This window comes from Delphinapterus leucas, chromosome 11, assembly GCF_059928025.1.
Source record: "Delphinapterus leucas isolate spDelLeu-1000000601 "Yukka" chromosome 11, BTC_Dleu_Yukka2, whole genome shotgun sequence".
Taxonomy (NCBI): domain Eukaryota; kingdom Metazoa; phylum Chordata; class Mammalia; order Artiodactyla; family Monodontidae; genus Delphinapterus; species Delphinapterus leucas.
In genome coordinates this window covers 18174457-18186907 of record NC_143139.1, presented here as the reverse complement: position 1 = coordinate 18186907, position 12451 = coordinate 18174457, and the positions used below count along the sequence as shown (strand labels likewise).

Genomic DNA, 12451 nt, shown 5'->3' with positions numbered 1-12451 from the left:
ATTGTACTATCAATGAAAACTTTTTTGCATTTTATTTTCTAGCTCCAAATTTTTAGTTTTTAAAAATTAACTTACAAAAGAGCTATTATTCTCATGTATTTCTACATTTATAAGCTGTCGCTAAATTAATCATTTTGTTTTACTATAACTATTCAATACCTCAATGGCATATTTATAGGATATTAACAATTTTTAGTTGTTTGGCCTTATCATGGGTCCCAAAAATATCTTTGAATACTCCTGAGGAGCATTGTTATTTCTCATGGAGATTTAAAGTGGCAAAATTATGAATGTTCTAAAGTTCCTAGAGCTGTAGTTCAGCATGTATTTCATGATAGATTAGTTGTTTATGATTGATTTATTATAGGTAAATTGGAGAGCCAAAAAAAATAGAATAAAGTTAATAAAACTTAGACTGAGAAAGTTGTTTTTCTGTTTGTAGTTAAAGCTATCACCCACCTTCAGGTGGGTCTTCAGATGGGTTTTTAAAAAATTTCATATTGATTTAAATGTTTTTATAGAGTCTAATTTTTGACATTTTACAAGGTTTTATTTTCATTTTTTTTGCAAGTATTCAACTAGTAGGAGTGGAATTTTAGAATTCTAGTGTTAGGATATTGATGTGACACCTGACTAAGCCAGTTTTTACTTTTTTTGGTCAGGCTTTTTGCCATGTATGTTTTTTGTGATCCAGAGGGTATTTCTTTGGCTCTTAGGTACTCAAATCTTTGTAAATATAAACAGTACTGTGATAGCATTTGCGTATTTAAAATTTTAGAGGAAAAAGAAAATCATTAATGTACATCTCAAAGATGGACAGAAAGAAGTTAATATTTTATTTATTTAAACTTAATGGTGACTATCTGCCTAATGTGGCAGCAAGTGTTGATTTGTTTTGATGGGTATTCAATTAAAATACTCATACGTGGTATGTTTTAGTTAATAACATTTGAAGAACTATACTTTTACCACTTTGAATAAGTTTTTATATTTGAGACAACAAATTTCTGGCTTTAAAAAATGTGGCACATTTTAGCTTTACACAGCCTTAAGCAAAAAATGGCAGGAAAGTCAGCTAAAAGTAATTAGAATGGCATAAAATCCTATGTTAGTGATTTAAAAATTTTTAATGAGTGCAGAGTTTGTAAAGGTTTTGTTGAATTTTAGACTCTGCCTTTTATTTATATTATGTTGAATAGATGATCTTGCTGATGACTTCATATGCTTACTTGATTTGTGTATGCATTTTACAGTTCATTTCTACTGTTATGTTTTGCTTCATCATTGCTTTCCTTATCCTGCATTTTCTGGTCATCTTCTGAATCTGCAACTTTTCTCTGCTACTTTCCTCCACAGCACCTTACCCACAGGGGGCTAGGATTTACCTGTGTCCCAGCTCCCCCTCTCTCTCTTGTGGTTCCCTTCATCTTAAAAAGTCCTGTCTTCTCCTCTCGGAATCTAGCCTTCCCCCTCATCCTTCTAGCCTTGTCAGCCCAGTTCTGAGGAAAAGTGTTTCTTTCAGTGAAGAGCTGTTCCTGGCTGCTTCTGGTAGGATCATATTATGTCAGCTTTTTAATCCCTTTATTTTAAATCATCTTTGAAAAAAATTATTTCATACCATATAGAAGTATTGGGTATTTTACACAGGATGTACTCTTATTTTTCTTATTGGCAGACAGAGTTTAATGGTTAGCATTATTATGAGGACATGATTGAGGATTACTTGATGGATAATTATGAATATTCTGCTAAAAGAATTTTATGTATTAAAAATTATGTCTAAGGACACGTAGATCTGCATATTTCCAATAATTTTTAGATTCTCATTACCAGAGTTTCTGTTTTAGATGCTTTACTTTCTTTCCCTTCATACCAACTCCATTCATGTTGGACCTATACCATCATGTTGCTAAACCATATGGTTACATTAGTAAATTATTCTGTTTGAATCAGTTTAAGTCTCATTTTGGTGATATTCTTTCATTATCCATTTTTTTTCTGTCCATTGCATTAATTTTCAAGTTATTCTGCTCTATTTTCTGATATTTCATTTATCTCTACAAAATTACGTTTTATTTTATGGCTTTCAATATGCTTCATATAAAAATCTTAGTTTCATTTCTGTGTTTAGTATTGTATAGTCTCTAAAAATTACATTTAGGTTACTACAAGAAAAATACATTTCTTTTTTATTTTTAAACAACAGAATGGGACTATACACATGCTAACTTTTGTTTCCTTATCCAAGAACAGCTAAAAATGTAAAAGTAAATTAGTTCCTTTTTTAAGTCATCGTACGTAGTAAATCTGCCTGCATGTATCTTCAGTTTTAAAAGGTGGGACTAAACTATAAACTCTAGTTTGTAGAGTACTGGCTTCTCACCTGTCCCCTGCTTTCTATAATTCTTTGACCATAATTGGTCTATTAGTATTATCAAAAGAATAAACTAAGATAGGGAAAGAAATTTAAAATTAAGCCTTTAAAAAAATACATCTAAGAGCTTGGGAAATATAATTCTTTCATCCATGACTGTGTACATTTGTGAGGTGTCTATTATATGCCTCTGGTTTTTAAAAAAAACTCTTTATGTTAATTTTTGCCAACGAGTGTTGAAAACTATGATATGACTATTAATACTGTTTTGTCATGAATGTTATGTTTAGGAATGGGAAATTATCAGAAAATAGATGTGACTATATTTCAGAATTGCCTGAAATTATTCATGCTCTTTAGAGAATTTTAGAATATTTTAGATAAGCCCAATTAGTGCTTTTTCTCTCTATATATTTACTTTTAAACAAACATTTAATTTTCTCTTATTTCTTTTAGTACTCTTAAATTGTTAGCATGGTATAAAAAATTGGTATTATATTGATTATTTTTTATTAGAAGGTTCAACTTTTAAAATTGAATATTACATAAAAATTTATCACCTTAATATAATTTTATAAATGATTTTTAGAACAAATTAAGTCCAAAGCTTGCTGTGATCAGTAGGACTTTGGCATCTTGCTTCTAAAGAAAACTTTGTGAATAAAAAAAGTAAAATATGTGCTTAGTTGCCATCACAAATACTTTAAATGTTTGGATTGTTTTTAACAGATTTTGACTCATGATATTTATGAAGATGAATGCAATTAAACTGTCTGTTTCTCTAGTTGTTTTTTGGTTGTTATTTATGTACTGATGTTCTGTAGGAATGGGAAGTGGTAGTGCTGGAAAAGAAGGGGGGCCCTTTAAAGCTCTATTAAGACAGCAGACTCAGTCAGCATTGGAACAGAGGGTAAGAGTCACTCAACATTCTTTATTCTTACACTGTTAATATGATTTTATTATCATGCTTCCATGTACTTATAACTTATTTTTATAATTTTATAATAAGTTTATTTTATAAACTTATTTTTATAAACTAGTTTTGGTCATGTATCTATAATACTGTAATTTCAATCCAGAATATATTTAAGGTATCAGAGTAATTCATTTATGAATAATTACTTTTAATTTGGAATAATTCTATAAATATTTTTGTTTTGTCTTCCAATATTATATTAGAAATAATCTATTTGGAAATACCCACTGAATGATGAAATCCTTTCTGATTTTACATTAAAGTTATAGTATGTAAAAGAAAATAGATAATTTTCTAGAAAAAATTTTATTGATGTTATATTAAAAATAATTCTTTAGTATATTAATATATTTATTTTCTGAGATGATTTTTATCACTGGCCAATGTCCTTGGGGTTAAGAAATGCAGATTCCATATTTCTACAGATTAGCATAGATAATGTGGTTGTTCAGTATGTGAATACATCACTTTTAATTACTATAAATTTGTTTTATTAAATATGTTGTATGGAACAATGAATAGTTAAAGTTTTGGGATGATTTTCTCTTTTTATTTTTTTGTATAAACTTCATTGCTAAGGGAGGATCACCTCATAGGTTCTGTAGGAGGCGGGTATGTTTCTGAACCTGTGTGAGAACCTATTTCATGTATTGGTAGCTTTTGTAGTTTGAATCTTGATCATTTAAATTTTATTTAAGCTGTTAACAAATGTTGCCAGCTTTTTTCCTTTTCATAATGCAAAGTTTCTTATTTTAATTTAATAGCACTATGAGGCTCATTTTTTTTCCTACTTAACTAATACAGTGCATGATTTTATATGTCATGTCAGTTATTTTAAGGCACAGTTCCATAGCTTTCATTATGTCTGATTTGGAAGTTATAAGCGTTTACAGAATTTTCTTTTACATATTCCATTTTATACTCGCATTAAATTAAAAGAAAAAGAAACATAGTGAATGGCTGTAAAAGGATGTATTTTATAAACCAAAGGTATTTCTTTTCTAGAGGTTGACTTTTGAGAAGAGTGTTTTTCAGATCCTATTATTATAAACAGTACAATAAGTAATTTTTTTAGACTTTCTTTCCTAGTGCTGAAAGTATCTGTGTACGCACTGTTTGCCTTTTAGACGAGGCTCCAGAGAACAGAGCTGAACAAACAGAGCGATGGGACTTTAGCAATACCTAGTTCTTTGCCTTATGCTCTGTCAGGCAGCAGTTAGGCAGCAGTTGCCTTTCAGCTACTCTCACATTTGGCAGGCATACCAACCAGGCCATCAAGTAGCCCACCTAAACTTTCAGACTGTGCATTGAAACCAAACATAGACTAACAGCATGGGGAAGAAGGTCAAATAAAGGTGTGTGTCACTTACAGTTTTTAGGCCAGAGAGCTCTTACTGCCTCCCTACTCCCAGTTTTACACTCTCTCGAGTCCTGTACACTAGGAATATTTCCTGTAATCTAGTTACCATTCTAGAATTCACAGGAACAGAAAAACTTGAGTTGCCTTGACATTTGCTATAATGAGATTTTGCTTGTATGTTAAGCCCATGACTTTACTCTCTGTACTAAGAAGTTTGAAGAGCACCTAGCTTTAAAAGAAAAAAAAATACTAATCAATGAAAATTGTTTTGGATTTAGTTTGGATAATATTTATGTTTTCAAATATGCTTTCAAAAATTCTTAAAATTTTGGACACATTAACACATTGGGCATACATTACTAGATAATCCTCGTGGCATTAACAGCAAAGGTGTGGAGAACTACAGTTTTCATTTACAACTTTATAAAGCCTCAATTGGCAATATATTTACATTACCGAACCTTGCAGTGGCAGTTACTTGAATTTGTGAGCCTCCCTCTCTACCCTGTGTACGTAATAAATAGAAAAAGCATTATCTTGTTTGGCTTTCCCATTTACCTGTGGTTGCCATTAGTATGGGAAAAATATGTACAGAAGTATGAAGAATTCTCCCTGTATGTGTACAGATACGCCTTAACTCTGCCAAGTTGAACACTCGATCAAATTGAACACATGATCTACTTATCATTTTATATATTCATTTTAAAATACTCATTTCTACCCCTTGCTACCTTTAATAAATTATATGGCTTTTTTTTCTTATGGAAAAGAGAAGCTTTATTTGTCCATCATTTTTTATTTTATGAGTTATTCAAGTAGCAGTTCTCAAAATTGAAAGTGTTATTATTTTTTTTCTCTCACAAAAGCATTAAAAAATAAGTTGACAAGACCTTGGTAACAGGTATCAGATTATTGGGAGATGAGAAATAGAGATAAAACTTTTATTTAGATTTAGGTTCTGCCTATAAACTGTTTGCTGTAAAGCAAATAGATTTATTTTTTCAATATGTTTTTTTTTTCACTTGTAAGAAAAATGAAGTTACTTTTTAGATTCCGGGATGTATATTTTTCTTCAATAAAGAAACCTAATTGACTTAGTTTAACCTAGTATTTCCCAAATATATTTTACCATGGAGTCTTCCATTTAAAGAAAGAAACTTCCTTTAACTTTGGGAAACTTAGATATATAAAGCAAAGTCTTTTGACAAATTATCATTTTAGAAGTGGGGATAAAATTATATAATAAGTCATAGTAGGAACCTGGCATGGAGTTTTATATCTAGAAAGTTTACTGTGGTGTCTTGAGATAATAAAAAGAATCTTTGATTTCAAAAAAAATTGCTTAACTGTCTTCTAAGAAAAATCCTATTTAAATCTTAAAAAAAAAATCCATTTTGTTCTCAGAATTTTCAACTAGCCTGTCTTTGAGCACATGCTATTAAATGATTTATGCTGCATGTACTTGGCTTATGTCAAAGTATTAACATATGAAGTCTTATCTAGGCTCCACAGGGCAAGATTTTTTTTTTAAAATGTATGTATGTATGTATGTGTTTATTTATTTATTTATGGCTGTGTTGGGTCTTCGTTGCTGCACACGGGCTTTCTCTAGTTGCAGTGAGCAGGGGCTACTCTTTTTTTTTTTTTTTAAATATTTATTGGGGTATAATTGATTTACAATGTTGTATTAGTTTCTGCTGTACAGCAAAGTGAATCAGTTATCCATATACCTATATCCACTCTTAGATTCTTTTCCCATATAAGCCATTACAGAGTATTGAGTAGAGTTCCCTGTGCTATACAGTAGGTCCTTATTAGTTATCTGATTTATATACAGTAGTGTATATCTGTCAATCCCAATCTCCCAATTTAAACCTCCCCCCTCCCTTACCGCCCGGTAAACCATGTTTATTTTATACATCTGTAACTCTATTTCGGCTTTGTAGATAAGTTCATTTGTAGCCTTTTTTTAGAGTCCATGTATAAGCGATATCATATGATATTTGCCTTTCTCTGTCTGACTTACTTCACCCAGTATAACAATCTCTAGGTCCATCCATGTTGCTGCAAATGGCATTATTTTGTTCTTTTCTATGGTGGAGTAATATTTCATTGTATATATATACCACATCTTCTTTATCCATTCCTCTATCAATGGACATTTAGGTCGCTTCCATGTCTTGGCTATTGTAAATACCACTGCAGTTACCACTGGGTTGCATGTAGCTTTTCGAATTACGGTTTTCTCTGGGTATATGCCCAGGAGTGGGATTGCTGGATCATATGGTACTTCTATATTTAGTTTTTTAAGGAACCTCCATACTATTCTCCATAGTGGCTGTATCAGTTTACATTCCCACCAACAGTGCAAGAGGGTTCCCTTTTCCCCACACCTTCTCCAGCATTTATTGTTTGTAGATTTTTTGATGATGGTCGTTCTGACCTGTGTGAGGTGACACCTCATTATAGTTTTGATTTGCATTTCTCTAATAACTAGTGATGTTGAGCATCTTTTCATGTGCTTTTTAACCATCTGTATGTCTTCTTTGGAGAAATGTCTATTTAGATCTTCCACCCATTTTTTCATTGGGTTTTTTGTTTTTGTTTTTTTAATATTGAGCTGCATGAGCTGTTTGTATATTTTGGAGGTTAATCCCTTGTCGGTTGCTTCATTTGCAAATATTTTCTCCTATTCTGAGGGCTGTCTTTTCGTTTTGTTTATGGTTTCCTTTGCTCTGCAAAAGCTTTTAAGTTTCATTAGGTCCCATTTGTTTATTTTTGTTTTTATTTCCATTTCTCAAGGAGGTGGATCGAAAAAGATCTTGCTGTGATTTATGTCATAGCGTATTATGCCTACGTTTTCCTCTAAGAGTTGTATAGTATCCAGCCTTACATTTAGGTCTTTAATCCATTTTGAGTTTATTTTTGTGTATGGTGTTAGAGAATGTTCTAATTTCCTTCTTTTGCATGTAGGTATCCGGTTTTCCCAGCATCACTTATTGAAGAGACTGAGGGGCTACTCTTGGTTGCGGTGTGTGGGCTTCTTATTGTGGTGGCTTCTCTTGTTGTGCAGCACGGGCTCTAGGCGCGCGGGCTTCAGTAGTTGCGGCACGCAGGCTTAGTAGTTGTGGCTCGCGGGCTCTAGAGCACAGGCTCAGTAGTTGTGGCACAGGGGCTTAGTTGCTCTGTGGCATGTGGGATCTTCCCGGACCAGGGCTCGAACCCGTGTCCCTTGCATTGGCAGGCGGATTCTTAACCACCAGGATACTTTTAATATAAGGGCTTTCCAGAGAAAATGTCTTCTGTAGTCCCTGGCATTCCCATCTGGACATTGAAAGCAGGGTGTGCTTGGGCTGATCTTAAGGAGGCTGTCCTTTTCAGTGAAAGAGAACCTATAGATTCATCAGGTATAGTAACGGACTAGAGATTAAAATCAATTCTTTAACTCAGTGTTTTAACCGGAAATGGCAAGAAGCCAAGTGATAAAGTCTGTGGTTCAGAGAGAACCTAAGCCCTCTTCATCTCAGTTTTTGACCTGAAACACGGAGATGATGGTACCTCTGTCTCAGGGTGTGGGAAAGATTGTGAAGCATAGTTTTAAGCTACTGTGTGTAGGACTGGCACACTGTAAGTGCTCCATAGTAGTCATTGGTGATGGTAGTGGGAGGATAGGTATTTAACAGTCAGCTGAGATACTGGCAGCAGCTCTTCTGAGAGAATTGTCTGAAGATGCTAATTTGGGTTGATTAACGATGTCATTTTAATTGTAGGTTAAATTTTGTGTGTTAAACTGACGGAGTGTGCTGGATGAACTGGGGACAGTTAGGACAGAGTTTAAGTTGGTAGCGTGGGTCTCCGCCTCTTTGGGCAGCCATTCCCCTACATTTTCTGCTGTGACCGGCTCTAGAGTGATGCTTTCCCTCCTGTCCCTTTATCCCATCTTCTGAAATCTGGGGAGAAGAGTCAAAGAATCCTGAATAGAGAAATCATTTAGGTTCATTTTTTTCATACTTATCTGAAATCTTATATGCAGATGGTTTCCAGCATGGAATTTACCTAATTTATTTCTCAATTTTTGGTGGAAGTACTGTTTTCCATTTAGCTTACAAAATTTTCATTTTCAGTGTCTCTTACCCAGAATATTTAAAATGTTAACTATCAAGATTAAGTGTAAAGTGTTTTTTTATACTTGGCCACAGTAGTTTGAGGAAATTTAAAAACTTCCGTATTCTTAAAATTGAAAAACCTTAGAGATCTAACTTATTAGGTAAAATACTAAAGTTTCCAGTAACATAAGCTTACCTGTACATTCCTCATTTAAAACTTATATTTTAAAAAATTTAGATGGAAATAAGGAGCTATCTTGACTAACCATTTTATAATACTTTTAAGTAAAATTCTCCTCCCGTCGTCTCCCTTCTCTTCCTTTTCCTCTTCCTATCAGCTGGACCAAACCTGTCCACTTCCATTGACTGTTTTTTTACTCCTTTTTGTATAGCCTAGGTTTTTCTTGCCCTTGTTAAAGATTACTTTTAAATTCGAATGAATTTATTTCTAAATATGTATGTGTGTGTATGTATACACACACATGCACACACATATTTTTTAATACTGTATCTCATGAGTTATTGAGGTGTGCAGGACTGTTTGCCTCTGTGGTAAATGGCTCCAAGTTGCTATGCTGTGTGAATTATGCTTTGGTCAGTTCGTACTCTCCATGCTTTAAGCAGACAATCAGTAATCTTGCTGTTTTTAATGTGCCTGCTTCTAGTAATATTCTTTATCTCCCAGCTTTTATTTGCTGCATTTAATCTGCTGTGGGTCCAGAAAAAAAGATACCAATAGATTTTAGAATATGTTCCTAACATTATACATTTATAATTACCATATATCATCATATGAATATGGTCTGTGGGGATCTCTTACGAATGAAGTACCTAAAGTTTAGTACTTGGAACTATAACAGTTCTTTTGACTGTTGAGGGCCCTGTTTTGCTTATTTTCCAGTTCTCAGTTATGTTCTGAATAGCTGAGGCTACTGGTAAGTGACTTCTGGTTAAGTGAGCTACATTAATCTTGCAGCTAGACAGGTTGGATAATAAGTTTCCCTTACTTGCATCCAATTTGTACAACGCGAGAGGCTTCTGTATTTGGGCAACCACAGGAACTCCCCTTTCTTTCTGGGTGTTGTTTCAATGAATTTCCTTTCTCTGCTTTACCATTTCTCTCTCGCATGCTTCTCTTTGTCTCTAAATTGACAAGTTTGATATCCTTGAGAGAGAAGGGGAGAATAAAGCCTAAAAGAACTTGTAGAATTTTATTGCTCGCCTTACTGTCATCTGCATACCTCTCCCCTTTCTCAATACGCATTTATGTTTTTACATTTTTTTCCTGCTGCCCCCATGTTAATAGAGTAAATAATCTCACACAATGATTCTCTGCCCACCTGAACTTGACATTGGCTCTTCTCTTCACCTTTCTATGTAGCTCTTAACCTGATCTGCTCATCTCTGTCTCCTCCTCCCTGAGTCCCACATTCTTTTCCATCTCCTGCCCCAGACCTTCAGAGTCTTTACTGGTAGCCCGGGATAGGGTATGTGTGTTGAGGGATAGTCTACGCCCACTGAGAAGTAGGTGTGGGGTAGCAGGGCAGGCAAATTCCCCCCCCGCCCTCCTGTCTCATTGCCACCTTGCATCAGAATAGGAGATTGCGAGGAAGGAAGAGTGTGTTCAAATACCTTTTTTTTTGGGCCACGCCGTGTGGCTTGTGGGATCTTAGTTCCCCAACGAGGGATTGAACCCGGGCCCTCAGCAGTGAGAGCGAGGAGTCCCACCCACTGGGCCGCCACGGAAGCCCCCTGTTCAAATATCTTAATTTAGAACTCTGAGAACGTTTTTTTTCTCATTTAGAATTGATAAAAAGAGTGTTCGGACTTTGTATAACATGTGGGAAAATGGATTTAGAGCTCTAACATCCAAGAAAACTTTTAATTACAAAGCATCTGTAATGCATAATTGGTAGCCTTTTGTAAGGGGTAGAATTCATTTCCTTATGACAAGCTTTTTAATAAGCACATTTTTTGTACTTCACACATGGTCAGTTGTTTTCTTCCCCCGTTCTTTCTACTAGGAATTTCCATTTTTTACCTTGACGGCGTTTCCTCCTGGATTCCTCGTGCATGTCGGGGGAGTTGTTAGTGCACGCTCTGTGAAGCTTTTGGATCGTATCCACAATCCTGGTATGTTCTTTAGAAGTTTGTTTTCGATGTTTCATTTACTTACATTGTGATTATTAACATTGATTTTTATAATTTTTTAAGCCAAATCTATCCAGAAAGAAGAATGACAAAGAAAGTATGAACTGACGCACGTTGCTCTAAAATATTTGCAGTAATCTTAATTAAAAATAATTAAACTAAGTAGAAGTATATATTTTAGTTACGTTTGTATACAGAACAAATCTTGATTCATCTTTGGCCAAGGTGTATCACTTTGAGGGAATCCTTAAGTCACTTTTGAGTCAGCTATTATTTTCTTTGACCCATGCAGATAACAAATTTTACAATTTGATCATTGTGGCCATTGGCTTAAGGTGTTAATTCTTTTCACTAGCAATAATTCTTTATGGATTTTGAGTAATTTCCTTATTCATAAAAGAAGTATTCTTTTAAAATGTAATTGTAAACATTGTGTAGAGTACCTTAAGAGTTTAAAAAAGGCAACTGTTCTCTTCGGGTCCTTGGTTTCTTTCATGTAGCTATTTGTTCCATATAAGTGAACAAGAAAAAATAACAGCTCACTTCTTTAAAACACGGGGTCTTGATTATAAAAGAGAAGAGGCATGGAAGTCCTAGTAATTTCAAGCCCTTGGACTAAAAATGCTTTGATGATTTTTCTAAACCTAAAATAAGCATGATAAGTATGGTAGGAACTTTCCTATGGACTCTGTTCTCACATCTCTCATTGACTAGATGCCCAGTAACTTGCTCAAATCACTTATTATTTTGATGACATACCTTAAACCTGAAGTTATATTAATATTCTTACTTGGCACGTATCAGATATGTTTTTGAAAATTTTAAATTGTCACTTCCAGTAACCTCTTCCTGGGGCTTGTACCGACAGCTATATAAAAGAGAAAAATGCTTTGAAATTATTGTATGCAAAACACAAATAGTGATTTTGAGGATACAGAGCATTACCATTCTTTTAGATTTTTAAGAAATTTAATCTGTGTCCTATGGTTTGATGTCATTTGAGTTAAGCAGAATGGAATTTTTCTAGACCCTGAACAGGATTTCAGAAAAACAAGACTAGCTAGGATTATTTAACTCTAAAGCTGAGCAAATACATCTTTTAAGCACCAGTCTTCTCTTTTTCTTCTCTGGTTTATTTTTTTTTCCCTGTTCCTTACTTTTTGAGTCAATCTAAGATCTTATCTTCATGTAGTATTTGCGTATTCTGCAGTAATTAAAAGGCATGTTTAGACTGAGGCCAGTTTACTGGATTGAGACCTTGAGGACTATGCCAAGTTTCATATCTGTGTGTTTAGGAACTTGAATTATTTGGAAAGTGCAAGGAAATACTGAGTTAATACTTGACATTAACTGGGTGACCCAAGGCCAAGCTACCTGTGTTTCTGTGGACCCTTGACTCAAATATTTTGATAGATGGCACCCACCCATGGATCTAATAGCTCCAAAAATTCAGGAATGTATTCAGTTGTTGGTGATGTCTTCTG

The 12451-nt window shown here is 34.1% G+C and overlaps 1 protein-coding gene across 10 annotated transcripts in view; it reads left to right on the top strand.

The window, feature by feature from the left end:
- C2CD5 (C2 calcium dependent domain containing 5) overlaps window positions 1–12451 on the top strand; it is an 82749-nt gene that overhangs the window by 23722 nt on the left and 46576 nt on the right. For 8 of the 10 annotated variants that reach the window (XR_002645165.2, XR_002645164.2, XM_022577765.3 and 5 more), the window contains 2 exons: window positions 3199–3284; window positions 10841–10949. The exons of 1 other annotated variant lie outside the window; for it this stretch is intronic. Coding sequence is in view for 7 of the 9 variants with exons in the window: in XM_022577765.3 (XP_022433473.1) it covers window positions 3199–3284; window positions 10841–10949 (195 nt within the window). In the remaining 2 variants the exon portion in view is untranslated. Of the gene's footprint in view, window positions 1–1356; window positions 1549–3198; window positions 3285–10840; window positions 10950–12451 lie in introns of all 10 variants that reach the window. One more of the 10 variants, XM_089920383.1, reaches the window with a different exon arrangement.